We start from the raw sequence: 24,057 nt of genomic DNA, 5'->3' as shown, positions 1-24,057 counted from the left end.
GATGATCAAGTGTCTGGTTTTAGAAGATGCTTACTTTTTTATTATTGGAGTTTAAACTGGATGGGCTACTATTTGATTCATTAAGCATTTTGCAATAACTCATGACAGACAGTTGGGAATGTGGCATAAAAGTACTTTTTATTTTCAGTTTTCTTGGTATCCTAAGTCTGCCGGATTAATGGTCCAAAAGGCCAAGGAACCACTTCCACCTCTTGGTTCCACTTTCTGGCAAGTTCTGTCATTTCTTTTCATTTGCTAATGTGCAGACAACACCCCAAAGTGCTCATCTACTGATACAAGGTGTAGTACAAGTAGAAAGGACAACAATGGTAGATCTTACCTGAAACTGTGATGCTCCAAGGCACCCCACAAGTCTTTCACAATAACTGGCAATCTCTGAGTGCTTACTCTGTGCCCAGCACTGGCCTAAGTGTATTACATGCACTACTGGATTACTATTCTCATCTCCATTTTATCTGTTAGAAAACTGAGGCTTAGAAAAATTAATCAACTTGCCACATCACACAGCAGTTAAGTGAAGAGCTGGAATTTGGGCCAAAGCAGAAAGCAGACTCTCAGCCATCCCACACTATGTTGGCACAGACATAGTTGGATGCTGACCATCAACTCTACTTGTAATAGTCCCTTTGTATTTGTTAAAGATGGCAAGATATCCAGATAGCTGAAAAAAAGTCAAAATGAGTGGTCTGTTTGGGAAAGATGCATTAATTAGAAAACAGTATGCATTATTTGTGTTATTTTTCAGGTATGCCTATTATTACAGTGGAATTGGTGCTGGTGTGCTTGTTGCTGCTTACATTCAGGTTTCATTCTGGTGCCTGGCAGCTGGAAGACAAATAAATAAAATTAGAAAACAATTTTTTCATGCCATAATGAGACAAGAGATAGGCTGGTTTGATATGCATGATGTTGGGGAGCTTAACACTCGGCTGACAGAGTAAGTACCTAGCTTTGTGTTGAACTCCTATGTGGTTCTTATTCTTATTAAAATGAAAGAGATGTCATCAGATTTTCTAGGAGATGTTAGTGAATCACTTAGAAGTAATTGTGAGACTAAATTCCTTCTGAGCAGTGGCCACGTCTTTTGCATCTTTTTGTTCCCAATGCATAAGGGCATGGCATGAGGGCATCTGCATCACTAGCACTGAATGAGGAGTTGCACTTGCCCAACTCAAAAAATCCTCCGAGAGTGTGAAGTAGAGCAAAACTTTCTGGGGATATTTCTGAGCAAGATTCTAGATATAAGTTAATTTACCCCACACTTAAAAAAAAAAAAAAAGACTAGATTCAGGAGAAAAATTCTGTGTTCATAATTCTGATGTTTATTTCTAACACTATCTGTTCTTTTAGTGATGTCTCCAAAATTAATGAAGGAATTGGTGACAAAATTGGAATGTTCTTTCAGTCAATAGCAACGTTTCTCACTGGCTTTATAATAGGATTTACACGTGGTTGGAAGCTGACCCTTGTGATTTTGGCCATCAGTCCTGTTCTTGGACTGTCAGTTGCCGTATGGGCAAAGGTAGGTGAAGCTTATAAATCCAGATTCTCAACTGTCTCTGCCCCACTTCTATCAGCAAAAGGCTGTTTTTACCAAATGATGGCCCTGACTTTGTACTAAATACTTGGTTTAAATATTCTTTTCAAAATCAGTGGGAATAAGCAGATGCCATCTCACTGAGTCCTGCTCAGGACTCCATGTTGTCTTGGGTCATGTGGTTATTTGGGGAAGAGATGAGAAAGAAAGAAATAACTCTCATATCTCATCCTCTACTTTCATATGAAAAGCATGCTCAACTCTTAAAAAGGTGTGTATTGTTAAATATGAATAATCAGCAATTCCATATTCACACAGCAAATAGAGATTCAACTTTAGTGAACACATGTCCTATTCGATTAAGTTTATTGGTTTTAATGTTTTTAGTATTGTAGATTTTGTTTAATTTGTAAATTGATTTTACAGTTTTGTCAGTGTTGTAAGTAGTTCTATATTTGTATACCTTTTAATCATTGGTATGAAAATAATTTTAAAAATAATTTCTGGTCTCATATGCATGTAAATCCTAAGCCTATAGTTCTCTTTCAATTACAAAGGCAGAGTAAAACTTATTTTTCCTTTTAAGGCTTGATATGGTGCTCATTTTAAACTAATTTGATGTAAGAGTGGGTTGTGGTAGAGAGATTGGCCTAGTACGTAATTTCTGTTGGGTTCAACACAACTTAGAAAGGCACCGAAAATTCATGTGGCAAAAGAATATAAAATAATGAAGGGCCAACCAAAGCCAAGGCTAACATAAAATAAATCAGGCTGAAGTATTAAGAAGTTTTAGATTTTTTACTCTGTGGGACAGATATTGTTTTGTTATTACAAACAATAACTACCATTTATTAAGCATCTACTATGTCAGGCAAATATATATGTTATCTTTTTGAAGTATAGGTCATTTTACAGAGGAAGAAATTGAAGTTTTGAGGATTCTGGTTTTTTGTTGCTCAGAATAACACAAGTTTTAAATGGTGGTGTTGGCAGTTAAATTTCATCTCTGTATCAGTTAACTGAAATATTTGGCAAAAGCTTTCTGTGTTATTGATTTTTTTCTGTTAGAGTGTTAAGCAAGACAGGTGGCAAACTCTTCATATTAGTGTTTGTTGATAAACTTTAAAATGTATTGATGTCCATTCTAGTTAAGAAAATAGACAGCAAGTTAATCTTTTAACAGTTAATTAATTATACATTACTTCAGATACTATTTATTTAATAAATGGAGTCCTGGGCTTATAACTAGAGATCTAAGCTTTTATCTTCACTCTGTCATAAACTTTGATATGATTTCAAACAAACTTATTAAAGTCTCTGGTTGTCAGCCATTTTAAAAAAGAAATGTGGCCTAGTCTCAGAAGCTTCTGCAACTCTGTGAGCTTGACACTAGAGCAAAAAGGCAGAACAGGAAGGGACTGGTCACAGCAAACTTCCTGGTCCAAGGAGCCTTTATAGACATGTGCACTGATGACTCTCTTCCCTGACCAGAAACACCGGAGCAGCTGTAGGGCACAGGTGGGAGAAACCCTGTACTCTGCTCCCAGCAAGAGATACCTGGTCTGACCTGGAGAAACCACCTCCACTCCCTCAGGTTTCAGAAACAGGGGTCAATGGAGCTCCAGGAGCTCCAGATAAACCACACTGATCAAAATAATATCACAAAGCCTCTGAATATTAAACTGCTACTAGAACTACACTCACAAAAGTAAGCCAGAAACTGCATGTTAAACTCAAAGAGGGTTACCGCTTGCTAAAATAAAGGTTTAAATAGGACTCAGAGCCCAAACATAATAAATAAAATGTCCAGGATACAATAAAAAGTTATTTGTCACATCAAGAACCAAGAAAACCACAACTTGAATGAGAAAAAAAAACAACTGATACCAACACTGAGATAAATTAGATGTTGAAATGATTTGATATAAATTTTAAAATAACTATCATAAAAATGCTTTGCCAAGCAATTATGAATCCTCTTGAAACAAACAAACAAACAAATAGAAAATATCAACAATGAAATAAAAATTCGAAAAAAAGAACAAAACTAAATTAAAGAACTCAAGGTACAACAGCAGAAATAAAAGTCATGATGGATGGGCACTGTCTCCGTGAGGGGAGAGGATAGGCTAGGATCAGCATACTTGGAGATAGGACAATAGAATTTACCCATTCTGAAACAGAGAAAATGAAAAGATCAGGGACCTGTGGGACAATAACAAAAGATCCAAAACACAATAACATTTGTTACCATTGGAGTTCCAAAAGAAGACAGAGAGTGGAGCTAAAAGAATATTAAAAAAAATAATGGCTAAAAACATCTGCTCAACAACAGCAAGCTGTCCTTCAACAACTGAATGGTTAAACAAATGGTGGTATATTCATATTATGGACTACTACCCACCAATAAAAGGGAAAGAAAGCACTTTTGATATACATAATAATCTGGATGACTCTCTAGAGAATTTACTATGTAAAAACAAAAGTCATTCCTGAAAGGATACATACCATACTATTTCATTTATATAACATTCTCGAAACGACAAAATTATAGACATGAGAACAGATTAGTGGTTTCCTGGGGTTAGGGATAGTGAGGGAGGGGAGGACAGGTAAGGGGTAAAGAAAATGGTGCCAGTGGCTAAAAAAAGTAGCATAAGGGATCCTTGTAATGAAATTGTTCTGTGTCATGGCCATAGTCACATTAATCCACATAGGTGATAACATTGCTTAGAACTCAGTACACGTGAAATGCAAGTAAGACTTGTAAATCTGAATAACACTGATAGATTATATCAATGTTTAATTTTTGTTTGGGACATTATTCTATAGTTTTCAAGATGTCACTATGGGGGAATACTAGATGAAGGGTACATGAGATCTCACTGTGTAATCTGTTGCAACTGCATGTGAATCTATAATTATCTCAAAAAAGTTAAGAAAATATAAAGTATATAAACTCTCCAAAAAAACCTACATGAGAAATGGAAAAATGGAACAAAGGCAAAGGTGAAAATATCCCTAATGGTCAAAAATATTATTTCCAAATATATTAATTTAAACAATACAAAATTGCCTATATTAGATAGCTTTTAACTATAGAAATAACAATTTCACATCTCAAATTAATACCAAGTAGGCTTTGTTAAGAAATTATCGACTTTTGGAAGAAGGGATGGATTAATGATACTTTGTGTAGTGTATATGGGTAATTATAATAATGGAAGTATCACCGTTCTATTTTTTCATATTAGACTGACAGTGGAAGTTGCCTTTTTCATATCTCTAAGAAGAGTTCGAATAGGTTTTGTCTTTTAACAAACACAATCTCTTAAAAAACAAAACAACAAAACAGCAAAACAAAACAAAAACTAATGAAAATTCCACCATTGTCTTGCCTGAGCATATGCTTATATTTATGGAAGGTCATAGAAGAGAAAAAGAGCCTGGTTTATTAAATTTGGTATGGTACTTGATATAGTTAATAATAAGTTAAAATAGCATGTTTGAAACTCCTTATTCAAAATATTTCTAGTGATCTTCCTACTGTTGGCTGCCTCTGTTGTAGGTGATTGTTGTGGGTGATTGTTGTTTTAAGAGGAGCAGAGAAACATAGCTGAAGTATATTGCATGTGACTCTTATATTATGCAGACATGTCTGTTCAGTATAGCAATGAGCACTCTGACTCAGACCCAGCACTGTGAATGCTTCAGGCAAATGTGGCGGGACAGCCCCCCAAAAGTTGCTTAGAGAAGCCAGGAAGATCTAGATAAGTGCATGCAGCACAGTATCTGCACATAAGACATAGTTAATTAACGGTCATTTGCCTTCACCCACCCATTCAGCTCTTTTTCACTTGAATACGCAGCAAAGAAAGAAATGCTGATGGAATCAAAACAACTGAGCTTTTTGACAAAAGGAATAGGCTGGTATTACTTATACTAATGGGTCTACAAATGCCTGTAAATTATTAATTGAAAGAGAGTAGTAATACTGTTAATCATTATCTTTTTTGAATTGCTTATGTGTAATCTTTAGTTAAATGGTTGACTAAATAGATGTCCCAGGAATAAATAGTAACCTTAGTCTTTTGTCCATGCCAGTTGATTCATTTTTCAGCAGCTGGTTTCAGAGAGAAAATCTCTTCAGTAGCTGTTAATTCGGGCTTTGAAAGCCATATGGAGTTAGACTTGAATCCTGGATATTTAACTTATTTGCAAATTATGTAACCTCTTCACCTCCCCATTTCCTCATATATAAAACCACAGTGGGGAGGGAAAGGGATAAAGATGATACAGAAGTATAGTTAGCATTTTTCTTCAGTTCTTCCTCATTGATGCCTTGAAGAATTACAGGTCAACAGATTTATTAAAAGTATATTTTAGAACGACAAAGCATGCCCCTAGGTGGCATATGAGATCTGCAACAGAGCACTGTACACAGACAACAATGAGAGGGCAAAAAAGGGCCATGAAAGAGCAAAAAAGGGCCACTAAGGGACAAAAAGACCCAGAAGTGGGAATGTCTACATTATATCTGGGCCATGATGGGGTGGTTACAAGGACATTCCTAGGTGATTGGCAAGTGAGGTCATTTTGATTGACATTTAGCTGCTATATAACTCTTTGCTTAGTGCACATGAATGTACCCAGAACTCTACTACCATTGGGGTGTTCTTTGGTTGGTCTCTAGGGTGGACTCCTATTCCTTTGTCCTCCTGCCACTCATGTCTGACTAGATACCTAACAATAGTACCTACTTCAGTGTGCAATTGAAAAGAATAAAGGAGATCCTGTGTGTATAAAGTACCCAGCACTGTTCCTTCCACAGAATAAATGCTCAGGAACTAAACAGAAGGATCAAAGAGCAACCATAAAACAAAGACCTCACTGGTGGCTACATGTATTGTTTTGCTCAGGGGTATCAGCTTCCCCTGGCACGTGAAACTTTCTCGAAATTCTGTCACTGCACAGTGTTTGATCCCCAGAATTCTTCTGGCCTCCCTTGATACTTGTGAACTAGAGTACCATTAGCAATTGCTGTGTTGAGCACACACCATATTTCCTTTAATGGCTTTTTTCTATATTTGATTATGAATATAGTATATACCTTCTTTTGTATAATTAATCTCCCGAAGGTCACAGTTTATTTTTTACCTAAATGAGGATCTATGAAGCATTTAGTGAGAAAATAAATTTTTAATTGAATTTATAATACATTTCTCAGTCCAAAAAGAATTTGAAATGACTTATAAAGGAATACATATACTAAAAATTAGAACATCATGACCAAAGACAAATAAAAGACAGATTTTTTCTATACACATATTAACATGCAAGCAGCATTTGTGTATATATTTATTTTTATTTTACGAATTATAAAATTAACTTGTTAACTTTTTAAATGATCTGAAATTGCATTTTAAAACAGATATTATCTTCATTTACTGATAAAGAACTCTTGGCATATGCAAAAGCTGGAGCAGTAGCTGAAGAGGTCTTAGCAGCTATTCGAACTGTGATTGCATTTGGAGGACAAAAGAAAGAACTTGAAAGGTTTGAGTCTCTTTTTTTAACGTTGATAGAAATGTTAAATTCTATGTTATCTTATGTGCCCTTTAGGTTGATAGTGTTGTTTTTAAGGGTATTTTCCAATACATGTTTCTTTAAATACCTTCGTAGATATATTATAGCATATCTAATATTATGGAGAAGTTGTAATTCTAGTTGTACTCTTGTAAATCTGCTATATCAGATCATTTTCTAGGTGAGTAGTGATGTAAAAATAGTTTCTTAGAGTTGAAATGTATTTTATCTCTCTGATGATATTTTTTTCCATCAAATTAATTTTTACTTATTTATGAGATATAATTGACACGTACCATCCCTGATTCTCTAATACTGAATAAGTATTCCATGTAAAATCTCTGCAGACATGTTAATCTATGGTTCATTTCCCCTCTTGCCCAGGCCCCTGATCAGTTGAGTTATGCTCCTTGATTTGGAAGATAAAAACATAACTAAAAAATCACATTTGTATAAAAACTCAAAATCTTTTTTACTGTATGTTGTTTAATATTTTTCTTGCAGCTATTCCTTTTTATTAGATTTCTGAGAGTGTAGATGATAATTTATTGAAATTTATAATGTTCATAAGATATATAAAATAACATGTGTTATAGTATGTTATGAATATACATGTACTTTTGAAAATAGGAAAAACTAAACTATAGTTTTTGGAAAGTAAGTTATAAAGAGAAAGAAGGAAACTTACCCTTCAGACTATGGTTACCTCTTTGGAAGATGAAGAGTTATGGAATGAGTGTGGAACATATGACAAGGTATTTCTGTAGTTCTGTCAGTGTTTTGCTTCTTGACTTCTGTTGTGGTTACCTGAATATTCACTGTATACTTATTCTTTAAACTGGTGCACATGTGTTTGGAGTACTCTTTTTGTTTGTATGATATATTTCATCTGCACAAAGGTGTCCTCAGAGAAAGATTTGTGATGATCAAGTGCCGTAATCCAAAGGAAAACACTATCTTGATTTTTTGCTAAGGTTTTTGCTTTTGCCTTGAAATATGTCTTACTACTCAAATGAGAAGTCTTGCTTAATGACCAGGCAAACATCCAATCAAATAAAATAGTTCCTCTCTTGGGGTAGAGGAAAGGTACAGACAACCACAAAACAAAAACAAAAGCAAACAAACAAACAAACAAACAAAAAACATCTAGTATACCAATTGGGCTAAATATTATTTGGGGGAATGAAATACTTTATCGAGTCTATGTAGTGAGATTATTCAGAAAGTCCTTTCTGATTAGTTGATGCTTGAGCAGACACAGAATGAAGTTGGGATTCTTTCCAGTTTTGCTCATTGAACAAGGAAACAAAAGTGGAACAAGGAAAGAAAAGTGAGAATAGTAAACAAAAATTGAAAAAAAAAAACCCCAGCAGCGAACACTTAGAAAATATGTAGTATTTTTTCAATTCTGAGATATACATTTTTTCTCACAATTCATCATCTCTGAAGTTGAGATAAATCTTACAATCAGTGTCATGTTACAATTGCTATGGGTCTTATGGGAGTTGATTCTTTCAGGCAGGATTTGTATTTGCACCATTTGCTGCGGACACTAGTAACCTGAGACCACCATTACATTCCTTATCTAGGTGATTTCGAACCACACTGGTAGTATGAATTCATACTGTAGATCTGCATAAATACTGCTTTTTGATACAAATTCCCAGGGGAGGTTGTCTTTTCATGCCTTTATCTGTTGCCAAGATTGAGACATAAAAGTTTTCCTGCTGTCACTTTCCATGTGGCATGTGCTTATTATACTGGGACTGTAGCCCTTTGGTCTCAGCCATGTATGAAATGTCCTGTTGCATTCCTTTCTTGATGCTACATAAAGTAACAGAATAATAATGCTTCTTACAATTAATGACATATTAAGTTTGAGAAATATATTTTTGAAAAATATTAAAGCAACAAAACTAGTGAGTTATGAGATGTAACCTGGGTAGAAGGGAAAGACGTTATGAGAGTCAAGTCCAATATTCAGAACTTAGAAAAATCTCATCATTTTAGTTCACTAAAAATTTAAAGGAATTGAAAATTATTTTAAATGGAGTACTTTAATTAGGTACAGAAAGAGTTTTTCCTAAGAGAAAACGAGGATCAACTTATAAGAATAAGCAAATAGGCCTACATAGCTACGTTCAAAGATTCATTATATGTGTGGAATCACTTCTTCAGAAGGGAATAGTTACTGGGATTTATCTTTGAAATGATACCTTCCCCTGGAAAATTGGAAATTCATTTGTCTGGAGATTAAGAGTTGATTTAGGACTATAACCTGATAGCCTAAGGTTCTTTCCAGTTTGGCCATTTCTTGAAAGTTTATTCATTCAACAAACTTAACCAGTATCTACCACATGCCAAGGACTGTGCTAAGCTCTGGGTTTTCATTAGTGAATTGGAAATAGAGGCTGTCTGCCCTTGTGCGATTCTGAGTCAAAATAGGAAGGTGGAGGGAAAAAAAGGAAGAAAAGAATGAAAAGTAAGAAGGAAGATAAGAAAGAAATCATCAAAGAAATGAATGAAATTATAGATTTTAAAAATGTACTGTGAAATAATCAAGGAGTGTGCTGATGAAGATGAGGAGGGCAAATTTACTTTAAATGCGGGGTCAGAAAAGGCACCTCTGAGATTTCATGTAGGCTGAAACTTGAAGGATGAGAAATAGCCTGCCAGGGTAGAGGTAAGAATAGAAAAGTCTTCCGGATTTCCTGAGGTGACAAAAACTTTGGTGTGTTCTAGGAAATATTATGCTTGTGTGACTGAAGCTCAGTAGAATGAGAGAAGGTTGAGGTGAAGAGAGGCTGTTCAAGGTGGATGGAGGCCAAAACAAGGGAAATTGCAGGTCAGTGGGGAGTTAGGATTTTATTCCAAGGGCAAAGGGAAGCAGTTGAGGGTCCTAAACAAAGGAATGAGTGTGCGCATTCTGTTTTAAGATCATTTTTCTGTCTATAATTGGCCTGGTGAATAGACGAGAGCAGCTAGAGTAAAGATGGGGAGACTGGTGAGGAGGCTGTTGGAGTGGTCCAGGTGAGAGAGCTTCTGGTGGCCCAATCTAGACTGCAGGCAGGAGAGGGATGGAAAGTTTATAAATTTGGAATATAATTTTGAAGTAGAATTGAAAAACCTATTTTGAGACCAAATATAATCCTTAAATTTTCTTTCTCATTCATCCCCTTTCCTTCTCTGCTTCCAAATAGATGAGTAACTACAAGCTTATTAGTCTTTCTCTTCAAATGACCAGGTGCAGGAGAAAGCTGGATTTCTTAAAATGGAAATTTAACCAGAATTTAAAATGAATTTAATTCAATCATATAGAATAGTTTTAGTCTCCTTAATTAAATTTTTTTTCCTTTGTGTGTTTTGCCTATTAATATTGATTTCTATTTGTTTAACTAAAATTGTTCCTTGTTCTCTTATAAGTGGCTATTGCATGCAACACTGATAAATATTTTCATAATATGTAAGAAAAAAAATCTTTTCTAAAGATCAATGTTTTTGTTATATAACTTTGGTGCATTTTAGGAACTCTTATTTTAATTACCATGCTTTTAATTAAAGGATGATTTTAATAGCTGATTTTGTATTCTGACTTTTGTTGAAATACTAATCAAAAAGCATATGTAAAAATATTGTTTATATCTCCTCTCTCCTTACGCACTTCTTTTCTTTATTTATCTTTTCTGGTATCTAAATGATTTACTTCCTTGTTGTTGCTTCTTCCTATGCAAATGTTTCCTCTGGCTGCATGGGACAACAGTTAATCAGTGAAATGATTTCTACATTAGTCTCGGTAAGCAAGAACCAAACTAAAGGAGATAACATGGTGTTAGTCATAATTATTCAAGTTCCTTAAATGTAATCGTATATAGTTTATGCCTAGTACTTTCACCTCAGATCAACTCATGTAGTGGGAGATATATATATATATATATATATATATATATATATATATATATATATGTATATATGTATATACATATATATGTCAACTATTGAAATACATTTCTCAAAAATAATATTTTTGTTCAAAGATTACAACTGGCAAGGTAAGGATCGACATTTTTGCAGGGAGAAACTTTAATAATATGTTTTATCACTATTTTATCGCTATACGATTGGTTCTGTTTAACTTTGGTCTTGGGGCCAGGTCATGTAAATTTCATTTGGCATACTTTTATAACTGGTAAAGTAGCTAGTTAAAAAATAATCATGAAGGCATGCTCATTTCTGAGCAGGACTTGAACTCTGTTGTACATACCAATAGAAAAATCCTCTAAAGAAAATTAATATAATTATATAGTCATGTTTCTATGGATTAAAGACCTCAGCATATGAATTATGTAGAAATAAGTTCTTTTATTTCAACAATTCAGAGCTCCTCCTTTCTTTAAGGCAGTGTGCTAAGTTCTACCGGGAGCTGTGGTTAAAGAAGAAAGACAGACTTAAAGCTTAATTATAATCTATCCTATTTCTCTAATAATACTATGTTGATTTTATATTTGCAAAGATCCTCCCTTTTCTTTAAATTCGAGCCCCCTTACCTTATCTCCAGGACTCTCTTCTTAAGCAGACTAGTCTGCTGTGTTTCTTTTAAAGGAAGGTAAAGTTACAGATACCATATCCTTTAACTTTAACATCAGAAATTAACAGCTGTCCGAGAATATAAAAAGCACTAACTTAACATTTGGTCTTGAGCTTTAAATCATTAGAACTGCAAAGAGAGTAACCTGTCAGAGGACTCCAACATTGTTTTTGGTTTTTGTTTGCTTCCTTGCTTTTGCTCTTTTGTGAAATTTGAATTGCTATGTAATACTTTTTTACATTTGAATAAACTGAATATTTTATTTTATTTCCATAAATGTTTATTTTAAAAATCATTAACCCCAAATCTACTGTATTTGCTGTAAAAAAAAAAAAAAGTTTGGCTAATATAGTACAGACTTTTGGGCTGTGAATAGCTTACAGAGTTCTAGATGTATTGAGGTTTTTATTTTTCTAGTCCTTGAGGCAACCAGAAAGCTTTAGGTGGTCCAAACCACCAACCCAGAGCCCCTTCCTCTAGCAGTGAGCAACCATGACATGACAAATGTCAGGAAGCATTGACCGAGGAAACTGGACATAGGCAATGTGTGGAAAGACTGCTGGGGACACTGATATATCATGATGGATTGTTATATATTTTTAAGCCAAATAATTTTTTCAGGTCAGTGTTTTTTAAAATAAATGTCTTTGGCAATAAGATAAACTCTACAGTTTATTTAGATGTAAAAAGTGTTACATAGCAATTCTCAGCTTTCAAAATGCCTTTACACATGTGTCGAACAAATTCAAAAGAGTCTGGCTTTGCTAGAAATAAATGACAAAGATTTATTCAAGGGTCTTAGAGTTTACAAACTGTAAACACAGCTAGGCAAAAACCCAGAAGTGTTCCAAAGAAGAAAGAAAAATTGAGAGTTCTTATAATAAAAGTTATATCCCTGAGAATAATCAGTGCTTCGTTCTTAGCCCAATGGTTGGTCCAGGACAGTTGTCAGTCAGATGTCAGTCTGGATGATGGATGCCGGGCGATGTGGGGGATGGGCATCAGGAGGTCTGGTCATGTCCTGAGTCCTTTAGTGGGTAGTCAGAGGGTTATCTACAGGTAAATAAATGTCTGGACATTGACACAGGACTGGAAAGCTCAAAAGTTCTCTGGCTAGTGAAAGCAAGAATAGAATCATTTCCTCCTGCCTTAGCCTACTTGATTTTAATAATTTAGGAGCTGAACTCTAGTGACTCCATTTTATTTCTTTACTCTTCTTCACATGCATCCTTTCAGTTGGTTCTTCCAGTAGTCCCACAGGAATGCAGGATGGAGAGCAAACTTTCTCCAAAACTTTCATGATGTTTAGAGTTTTAAAGGACTTAACTTATTTGACCACTTTTTGGCATTGTTTCTTCATTTTGTTAATAAATTCAAAAGGCATGCAGATTTTAAAGGGAAAACACAAGTGTTTTGTTCTACTTTGTCTTGTGTACAAAACTGCCAGTTCTGAAAGTTTGCTAAATATTATTCTATTTCACTATAGCCAAATCCAAAAAAGGAGCTTTTAGAAAACTCTCCCACAAATTACTTAATCTCTATACACTTGTTTACTCTTCTACAAGAAAGGATTAAAATAGTACTAACATCATGGGGTCAATGTATGGACAAAAGGAGAAAATACGTATAAAACACCTACCATAGGGCTGGGTACATTGTAAGTCCTCAATAAGCATCATTCTCTTTTGACCCATTTCATAAGATTTATGAGTATATATGATCATTTTTCTTACTTCTCTCAGGTACAACAAAAATTTAGAAGAAGCTAAAAGAATTGGGATAAATAAAGCTATTACAGCCAACATTTCTATTGGTGTCGCTTTCCTGCTAATCTATGCATCATATGCTCTGGCATTCTGGTATGGGACCTCCTTGGTCCTCTCAGGAGAATATACTATTGGACAAGTACTCACTGTAAGTGATGTTATGTTTTAAAAAAAGACTCACTGTTGAAAAATGCCAATGAAATCGAATGGTATTAGCTTGACTGTTAGAGAATATATTTTGAAGAACACTTGAATAACACAAAGATATTCACTACTAGGTTAAAAAGTGGAAAAGAAATTAGATGTGTTCAACAATCACTTTTGTCTTTTTTGTAGACACCGCTGTCATAGTTCATTCTGTAGCCTAAATAATATTAGCATTACCAGTCTCTATAGCATGAACTTGTGTTTGTTGAGACCGTTTCTTTGTGCCAGACTCTATGCTAAGTACCTCATTTTTATTTCCTGATTACCATTTACAACAACAAATGGCAAAATACTTTTCAAAATCTTTTGAATGACAGCTAGTCCACCTTGCCAATTTGTGGAAGTATAAATTGTTACTCTTCCTAAAATAATGTCCTATTTGGAGGTTCTTTGCCTTATAGATCTTTGTATAAGTATAGAAAGCTTGCAATTTGATGCTATCCTTTTTTATTTAAAGACAATGAAATCATTCACAAACCATGCTCAATCTGCATCTTGATTTAATAAAGTACATATTGTTAGAAGTGTCACTCAGTTCCTTTTTCATAGGCCAAGCACAAGTATATTGAGTTAATGACAGATTGTATTTTGCTGATCCCCTAAAACAGTTTCTTTTCTCAAGAAACAGATTTGTAATGTAGGTGTGATAATTGTGTCTCTTGTTTTTTCAAACTGTTGCCTCATCCAAAATGTGTGGTGCTATTTAGTTTAAATGGTTTTTACCAAAAAGCTTTCATTAGGATAGTGATGCTGTCCTAGGTTGTGATAAAAGATGTATTCTGCTTAATTGTGATGTAAATAAGCAATTTCAAATCAAGTATTCACTGAACCCAGAACTGCTTTACAAACTGGAAGCATCCAGAATAGTGAGTAAGAGCACAGGATTTGATGATCGGGTCAGCTTGTTTCAAATTCCAGCTGTGCAACTTTTAGCTGCATGATTTGGGACATCCATCTAGACTTTTCAAGCCTCCATTATCTCTTCCGCCAAATGCAAATGACAGTATTGTTGCAAGGACTAATCTAGAAATGAATATAGAATCACTTAGCAAAATCCCTTCTATGTAAATTACTGAATAATTCCTGTGTGATTTAGAAATAAATGAATAGTAATATTCCTTCTTTTTAACTCTGATGAGAAACAAAGTCTTTACCAATAAGAAACTGATTTGGCAAAATGAAGAAAAACAAAACCTATTTATCACACCTCAAAGAGAACATAGTTTGATAGAGAAAAAAAAGAATTAGTCTAATAAAGAATAATGACTTAGGACTCTAGAATTGCATGAAGGCAAAGCTAGTTAGTGCTCACTCCAGGATTCAGACCTGGACCTTCTGAATCTCCTTCTAGGGTTTGTTTCCACCATCCTCTACCAATAATCTAAACCAAAATTCTTGACCATTCCAAAAATATTAAAATATTAGGTTGTAATATTCTGGTCTTATAGAGGTTATACTATAATTTCACTGAACAAGTAAGAGTAATTCTACATTCTAAATGGAAAAGTATTTAAATTTTTATAATATTTTTTAACACCCAGTACTTATATATGTTGCTTTGCCATTTTTAAATTTATCAATCATGTTAGAAGAAAGAAGAATTATGAAAAAAATCATACTAAATGCTATCTTAATAATTTAATGGGTTTCTCTTCACATTCCTCAGGTTTTCTTTTCCGTATTAATTGGGGCTTTTGGTATAGGACAGGCATCTCCAAACATTGAAGCATTTGCAAATGCAAGAGGAGCAGCTTATGAAATCTTCAAGATAATTGATAATGTAAGTCTGGGCTTGCTGTTTATCCACCTATCTAAAAGAGTTAAAAGTAGATTTCTTGGTAACTTTATCTCCACAAATGTCATTCAAAGCAGTGATTGTAAACTAGTAATCTTGTGAAATTTTATTCTGTTTAGAAGCCAAACATTGACAGCTATTCGAAGAATGGGCACAAACCAGATAATATTAAGGGAAATTTGGAATTCAAAAATGTTCACTTCAATTACCCATCTCGAAAAGAAGTTAAGGTACAAGATGACTGCTTAATCAGTGATTCAACAATGTATCAGATAGTTTCTGTTGTTAAAAAAATATGTATATTTTAACCTAGTTTTAAATTCATCTGTCAGTTTATAGTCCCAGGATCTGTGTATTGCCTTTAAGTTTATTTCTTATTCATCTTGGTAGATCTTGAAGGGCCTCAACCTGCAGGTTCAGAGTGGGCAGACGGTGGCCCTGGTTGGGAACAGCGGCTGTGGGAAAAGCACAACAGTTCAGCTGATGCAGAGACTCTATGACCCCACAGAGGGCATGGTGAGATGGCTTTTGCTGAACTAGGTGCTGCAGCAATCAGCAGTACCATTGCAGATCACACGTTACAACTCTGCAATGTATAAAATTTATACTTTTTATTTCAGATCAGTATTGATGGACAGGACATTAGAACCATAAATGTAAGGTATTTGCGGGAAATTACTGGTGTGGTGAGTCAGGAACCTGTGTTGTTTGCCACCACAATAGCCGAAAACATTCGTTACGGCCGTGAAAATGTCACCATGGATGAGATTGAGAAAGCTGTGAAGGAAGCCAACGCTTATGACTTTATCATGAAACTGCCTAATGTAAGTCCTTCTTGACTTTTGCATGCTAGAGGTTCAAGGCATAGAGTGTTGGCCTAATGCATGATAAGTTAGTAAACTATAAATGGGAAGAAACTCCTAAGAAGGGAAATCAAGATTACTTCAGATTTTAAAGCTCTAGCAGCATCAACTCGTAGTAGGCATATTTTTAAAAAGTGGAATTGGTTATTGCTAAGTTTTAAGGATCTGGACTGTCTTCTCTGTGAGGGTTACATTGTTTAGAGATTCCCTCTCATCTAGGAGCTGAGATAACTTGTTCTTCATTAAATCCTCCTGTGTTTTCTGTTTTAGAAATTTGACACCCTGGTTGGAGAAAGAGGGGCCCAGCTGAGTGGTGGACAGAAACAGAGAATCGCCATTGCTAGGGCTCTGGTTCGCAACCCCAAGATCCTCCTGCTAGACGAGGCCACCTCGGCCTTGGACACTGAGAGTGAAGCAGTGGTTCAAGCTGCGCTGGATAAGGTCTGTGAGCCTCGGTTCAAACCAACCTGATTAGTAAGCATAAGAACATCCCACTATTAGTTATTCTTAATATTATTTTTTAAAAAGGAAAGTTTTTGTCATTTGTAGTGATTCCTTTTGATACTTAAATAAAATCATTAGGCTTCTGGATCTGTTTGTTTAACTTTATGGTTTTTTTTTAAGTAGGGATGAACAAACTTTCATTGAAAAATACTTGCAAATTTTTTTAATTAAACAATGAGAAATATAGACCCAAATGAAAATCGAACTTCCTTTGTAATCTTGAAAACTTAGCTTTAGAGATAATCCTGTTATTTAGGTTTTGTAAGTGTTTACTGTTGTCGACAAGACGAAACTATGATCCAAAGATTCACATTTAATTTCCAAGATGTTAAACGCCTGATGGAGACTCTATGGGAAATCAGAAGCCTCTTATCCCCAAGACAGGGCCAGGGAGTTGATAGTTTTGGAAACTTACTTGAGCCATGAAATGTCTTTGACTATCAATACTGTTTGACCTTCTGGCAATTCCGGAGTTCATGTGACTCATTCACCAAATTGGATTTAAGTGTTTGTGCTGTGCCCTGTGCTGTGTGCTGTGTCTCTGGTATACAATCTAGTTCTTTGAGGATAAGGAATGTGGTGACCTTTTAACCTAAAAGTGCTTTGAGTTGAAGTGTTATACTAGAATTCAAACATGAACTCATATTTGTCCCAACTACTCCCCTCTCTAATAACAAAACAATACTGCATGTTCCTTTCAACATCCTGTCACTGTGCTTATTATATTGTCAAGGGAGGAAAAAACAGGTTACTGAAAATTTTGCAAACGAAAATAGGGACAGATTGTGGCTGCTTTTTCCCCTCTTCACTTTGCTTATCTGTAATTTCACATCTGTGTTTTCTTATTACTCTATAGTAGAACTATGTCTTAAGTTATAAATAAAAATAATTTTAAAAGGTTACATTTAATAATACTTTCTTTAGAACATAAATTTTGGGTGGGAATTCCACATGCCTCTTTTTTTCTTGAAGACATCTGAAGAATTGAGCCATTGTCTTCTCTACTTTCTAGTAGCTACCACCTAATTTTTCTACATGTATTTTCTTTTTCTTCTTAGAGTTTTCCACTTCTCCTTTTTGTATTGATCTTGATAACTGTTTTGAGAATTTTATTGCTAGTTCCCGGAGAGAAATATAGAGTAACAAAAATCATAAGCATTGGGAGTTACAAAGGCCAAAGAAATCTCAGACAAGTTCTGATTATCTGGCTCTGTTTTACATTAAAGTAAAAATGGAATTGTTATTTGTAAACATTGACGTAGTTCTTCAGTATTTCCATACAGCTTCTATCTAGACATCAGTGTCATTTGTTAAACACTTACTGTGTGTACATCACAATGCTTCATGTGCATTATTTTATTTAGTCATCACAACTACTTTAAGAAATGAGTGCTGTTATTATTCCCACTTTATATATGGATAAATTGAGCCTCCCACAGGTTAAAAGATTTGGATAAAATCCTGGAATTTATAAATGGCTGAACTAAGATTTGAGTTGAGATCATTGTGACACTGAAGATCAGACCTTGCTGCCTCACACTTACTGTCCATCTTGATCATCCAAATGTCCTGTGAGATGGCACACTGTGATTCCCAAGTGTGATGGCTGGCTAGCATGCATCAGTACAACACCGACCTGTGTTTACTTGGAATGTCCAATGCCTGGGCTGTAGGGCTTTTTACTTTGTATAAGCCCCTGAATATTATTATAAACTCAGGCGGATAGAGGTTAAGTAAAATACTTAGAGGCATACATAATATTAATATGTGACTATCATTTATGCGTATCTTTATTATAATAAAACATCACTTAAATCACTATCAATTGATTATATATTTATTGAAGACAGAGATTGATTACCTTACATAGGTTAGATGGTTTTACAGTATCCAAGGCATTGATGTTCAGCAAATACAAGTCGATAAATGAATTTTTGCATATACTTGTACCTGCATTCAAAAGTCAAAATTTTCTCTCTTCAGGCCAGAAAAGGCCGGACCACCATTGTGATAGCTCATCGATTGTCTACAGTTCGGAATGCTGACGTCATTGCTGGTTTTGATAGTGGAGTAATTGTGGAGAAAGGAAATCATGATGAACTCATGAAAGAGAAAGGCATTTACTTCAAACTTGTCACAATGCAGGTATAATCTAACTCTAGGATTTTCCTAAAGTGTCTCTGGTATATGCTGATTTTGCCGTGTTTAGTGTTATACATAAATCTTAGCTGACTTGATTATTTTTAGAAATGAGAAGAAAATACTTGGAGGATTCAGGCTTAGATCAGTGTTTTAGATATTTTTTTTTCTTTAAAGGAGGGGAAATAAAGAAGGATAATTAGAGAAAATTTTTTTTAAAGTTTTAAAGGTTTAACGGTGAACTGTACACTGTAGTAGCCATTAGCCTCATGTGGCTTTTGGGTACAATGGTGGTTAATCTGAATTGAAGTGTTAAGTAGAAAATGCATACCAGATTCTAAAGACAGTATAAGAAAAGAATACAAAATATTTCAATAAATTTTGCATTGATTAAAATGCTAATGTCCTAGATATATTATGTTAAATAAAATGTTAGAATTGTTTTTACTTCTCTAACATTTTTTAAATGTGGCTACTGAGAAAATTTAACTTGATGTAACTGTGGCTTACAGTATGGCTTGTGCTGTGTTTCTGTTGACAGCAATAGTCAAATATGATTGAGCCAAAAACACTCACAAAAAGGAGATGACTAGATAAGCTATGTGGAATGGATGCCATGTTATTTCTGGATGTTTATCGAGAATCATTTTTATTTAGTAGTCTTAGTTTTCAAATATATTACAAATAAAAAATGAAACAGCAGTTTAACCTTATCCTTTCCTGTATTTACTCAGATTACCATTTTCCTTGATATCTGATATTCAGTGATTAATTTTCCTTGGTTAACTGAGTCTAACCAGCTTATATATCTTGTTTATTTTAGACAAGAGGAAATGAGATTGAATTAGAAAATGAAATTAGTGAATCCAAAAGTGAAATGGATGCTTTGGAAATGTCTCCAAAAGATTCGGGATCCAGTCTGATAAGAAGAAGATCAACCCGCAGGAGTATCCATGCACCACAAGGCCAAGATGGAAAGCTTAGTACAGAAGAACCCTTGGTATGGAGGAGTGTGTAGAGTTATGTCTTCAACTCTCCCACTGTGGCTGCCCTAATTTGGTGGGCTAAGGCTGGGGTAGGAGTAGGAACAATAAAAGGTTATCCAGAATCCTCCTGTCTTTTCCCCCAGAGTGTTCCACAAACCATAATCTCAATGTTTTAGACTTGGGTTAGAATTTATGAATGATAATTTGTAGGGCAAGAATTTTAGAATTAAAATTTATAATGTAAAGAGACAGATTATAATGGGACTTTATACTTACTTGTAAATATTCTTGTCACGTTCCAAATGTTGAATGTTTGTGGAAATCTTTATTCCTTAAAAAATAGAGGACTAATATAACAGAATCTGTCATTTTAAAGCTAAATAGCCATCAACTAATAAGGAAATAAGATTAGATATATTCATTAAAAATGTTTGTGAATATGGAAGAACTGTTCTCATGAAATCAATTATGTACCAGTTCTTTTTCTGACTAGCCTATTGTAATATTTTGTGTTATCCAGGATGAAAGTGTTCCTTCAGTTTCATTTTGGAGGATTCTGAAGCTGAATATAACTGAATGGCCTTATTTTGTGGTTGGTGTATTTTGTGCCCTTGTGAATGGAGGCCTGCAACCAGCATTTGCAGTAATATTTTCAAAGATCATAGGGGTAAGTGTTTGTTTACTTTTTGGATTTGCTTGTGAGTCCTAACTAAAGAATGAACTGTTCATATTTGTGACTTGTGACTGTATACAAAAGCCACACACACACACACACACCCTCCATGGACCTTCATATGAAACGAAGCAGCTTGAAGATATAAGAACGGAAGCCTGGTATGTGATAGAGAAGCTAAGTTTTTGAATCTTCCTTCGTCCTGGCAGTTGGTTTCTACTAGGATCCTGGGGACCAAATCCCTGAAGTATATTCATTGAAACTGACTAGGTGGCTATCCCTTATCTGCCATCACTGGGCTTTGAGTAAACCTCATGAACTGTCATATCACCAGTAGGCAGAGAGAGTTACTCGTGTATTTGTCAGACCAGCTTGAGAGGGAGCTGTTCTCTGATATACACATTTATCAGGATGTAATAGGCCTAGCATGCTCCCTCCATAAGATGTCCATCCCCCTGTTTAGATGAAAACAAATGGAATGGCTTCCAAAAAATTGAGATTGTCGTATGTTCATTGTACCTACTTTTAATGATGGCATTTTCAGTAATAAAGCTGCAATCCAGGCAGGAATTCTTTGTTTAGTGACTAAAGTTCAAACATCAAGCTGAGGACATCCTTACCCTAACTTCTGGAAAAAGAGATTGATCACTACACAAAACATAGACCAAATACGAATTTTCATTATATATTTATTTAAAAAAAAACAAGATAAATATTCAGGTCTACCCATGCCTGGCTAACTTTCAGGTTGACATTTGTGTGTTTAATGTATACGTTCAAGAAATAACTTTTCAGTGTCTGCCTTGTGTCAGGTACTGTTCTAGATACTGGAAAAGTACCAAGAAGGAGATAAAGTATCTGATTACATGGAGCATATGTACTAGGTCAGGGGTTAGCCAACTTTTTCTGTAAAAGGTAAGATAGTAAATATTTTAGTCTTTGCAGGCCATACGGTTTCTGTTGCCAATACTCAACCTTGCCATTGTAGTGCAAAAGTAGCAGTAAAACTTGACAAACATTTGACTGGTTACCCACATTTCCCAATTTCTGTTCTAATATTTGCATCACAGGCAGAGAGGCAGACAGCGACATTATCAGAAAAAAAAAAATGGAATTTGAGTAGTTAGGAATGGATGTAGCTGTATGTAACAAAACTCAATTTAAGGATTTTTTGTTTTCCACATACCTTATGTAACAATAGGTCTGAAAGCAGGTGGTCCAGGGCTGACACATTAGCTCCTAGATATTGGGTAGGCAACCAGCCATCTGCCTCACTGAAGGTTTGTAAGAGAGTTTAAGGTTGTGGGCTCTGAGTTGGATTACTCGGGTTTAAACCCTTGGGTCATCACTTGCTGACTGTTACTATGATGAGTTAACTAACTTCTTTGTGCTTCAGTTTTCTTCTGTGTAAAATGGTCATCATAATAAAACAAACGTCAGTAAATGATCGTGAGGATAAAAGGATATAGCGTACATGAATTTGCATAGAATAATGTCTGGCACAGAGTTAAGAGCTCACTGATTAGTAGCTATTATTTTTGTTAGAATGACAAATCAAGACAATTTATTCTAAAAAGTTTTTTTCTTTACAAAGGGTAGAGCTGTCTGGGCTGGGTTAGGAATGTGGCTCTGTTGCAGGACTGACTTTGACCTGCTGTGAAGGGTGATGTTTGCTTTCTTTCCCTGTGAGGCAGTTCTTCTCTGTGTTCTTGGAGCCCAAGACATCCTGTTAACTTTTCTAACCATTTCTGGGAACGTCTCCATGTGTGGTGTTGAGTCAGCTGGTGGTGGTTCCCCACTGGCTACCTAACTGGCCATCCTGTAAGAAGACTGGCTCAGGGAACTGCCTTTCTTTCTAAAAAACCTGGGCTGAGTGAATGACCACCTATCTCTGGTTCACCAAGACCACATCAGCAGATTTGTCTCCAGACACCTTGGGAGTTTGAAATGTTCAAATTATAAAATAATGAATTACCATACAATGTATTTTTCTCAAAGGAAGAAGAGAGTATTTATTTTCATATCTACTTTACATAGCAGGTCTGGCACTTGTGGCACTCATTACTCAAAGAAGGAGTATGAGCAAAAAAAGTGTCGGATTGATTTATGATTGACAGACTCAGTGAATATATATATGCCTTTAAATTTGGGGTTAAGGAAGCCAACCCTGACCTCCATTATAGGCTCTCTTGACCCCCAAATACTGTACTAAACGGGAAGTGAGTCAGACTCAGGATGACTTCTTTAGTGATCAAACTGAAAGCCTTTTCAATATTTTCTTAACAGATTTTTACCAGAAATGATGATCCTGAAACAAAACGACAGAATAGTAACCTGTTTTCACTGTTGTTTCTCATCCTTGGAATTATTTCTTTTATTACATTTTTCCTTCAGGTAAATGTTTACATTTTCACTTTATTTATTTTGAGAAATGCATCATTATTCAACAATGCAAATTTATAAACATCTGTGTAATTTGCTTTTTAGTAGAATCATTCCTATATTAACTGGGCTATTAGCAGCCAATTGTTTTGGGATATTTGAAACAAAGATAGCTCCCTTGGTTACCTCTTTCTCTTTACCCTCACCTCCCCCAGCTAAAATATTAATGAAGTCAGAGGAAACCAAATAAAGAAATTAAGAACTCTCAAAGATTAGTTATGGTAAGGCAGTATGAGTTATAGTGTTAGACCTAGAGTTGAATACAGGTTGAACCAGTTTCTAATTGTGTATCCTTGGGCAAATAATTTAAACTGTCTAAGCCTGTCTCCTCATCTATGAGATAGAGATAATGGTACCTGCATCTAGATGATTAAGAGATAATGAGACCAGGTTCCCAGGCCTGTGTGAGGCAGTTGCAAAACTCAGTCACTTATTGAATGAATGAATGAACAATTAGCCACATGTAATTTTTAACATAAAATTCTGAATAGATCTCTTTATTTAACAATTTTTAAGCATGTATTAATATTTTTAATAGAAAGAGCATTGGTCGGACATTGTATAGGAGGTACAAAAGAAAAAGACTGAACTCTTTCATTACTAAGTTCTTAAAGTCTCACTGGGGCATTTGACCTTACTGTAATAGATGTGATGCTCTAATGGTATACAAGATTGCTATGCCAACTCTTAATGCAGTAGCAGTGGGTAGAAAGTAAAGATGGCTGAGGGTGAAGTTGGTTAAAGAATTTAGAGGGAGGTAGGCTTTGAGCTGTTCCCTTAAACTTTGGAGTTTGAGACTGGTGAAGCCAAAGCAGTTAAAACAGTATGTTTGTGACATGATGATGCGTGGAGAGACTGGAGCCTACCTGGCAAACCAAGATGAGAACGAAGGCTCTGAATCCTAGGGCCTCAGAAGTGTAGATACAGAACCAAGCCCAGTGTTAGAATGACCA

At 35.1% G+C, this 24,057-nt stretch overlaps 1 protein-coding gene across 1 annotated transcript in view; it reads left to right on the top strand.

Moving 5' to 3' along the window:
* ABCB1 (ATP binding cassette subfamily B member 1) overlaps positions 1-24,057 on the top strand; it is an 80,054-nt gene that overhangs the window by 27,839 nt on the left and 28,158 nt on the right. Inside the window, exons 6-18 of the mRNA XM_016148017.2 lie at positions 767-958; positions 1,372-1,543; positions 6,990-7,114; positions 13,472-13,643; positions 15,369-15,482; positions 15,617-15,727; positions 15,888-16,013; positions 16,118-16,321; positions 16,631-16,801; positions 18,848-19,009; positions 19,827-20,003; positions 20,510-20,656; positions 22,949-23,056. Of these exons, the coding sequence (XP_016003503.2) occupies positions 767-958; positions 1,372-1,543; positions 6,990-7,114; positions 13,472-13,643; positions 15,369-15,482; positions 15,617-15,727; positions 15,888-16,013; positions 16,118-16,321; positions 16,631-16,801; positions 18,848-19,009; positions 19,827-20,003; positions 20,510-20,656; positions 22,949-23,056 (1,981 nt within the window). The remainder of the gene's footprint in view (positions 1-766; positions 959-1,371; positions 1,544-6,989; positions 7,115-13,471; positions 13,644-15,368; positions 15,483-15,616; positions 15,728-15,887; positions 16,014-16,117; positions 16,322-16,630; positions 16,802-18,847; positions 19,010-19,826; positions 20,004-20,509; positions 20,657-22,948; positions 23,057-24,057) is intronic.

This window comes from Rousettus aegyptiacus, unplaced genomic scaffold, assembly GCF_014176215.1.
Source record: "Rousettus aegyptiacus isolate mRouAeg1 unplaced genomic scaffold, mRouAeg1.p scaffold_m13_p_13, whole genome shotgun sequence".
NCBI lineage: Eukaryota > Metazoa > Chordata > Mammalia > Chiroptera > Pteropodidae > Rousettus > Rousettus aegyptiacus.
Note: the sequence above shows the minus strand (reverse complement) of the source record. Positions and strands in the feature narration are given on the sequence as shown.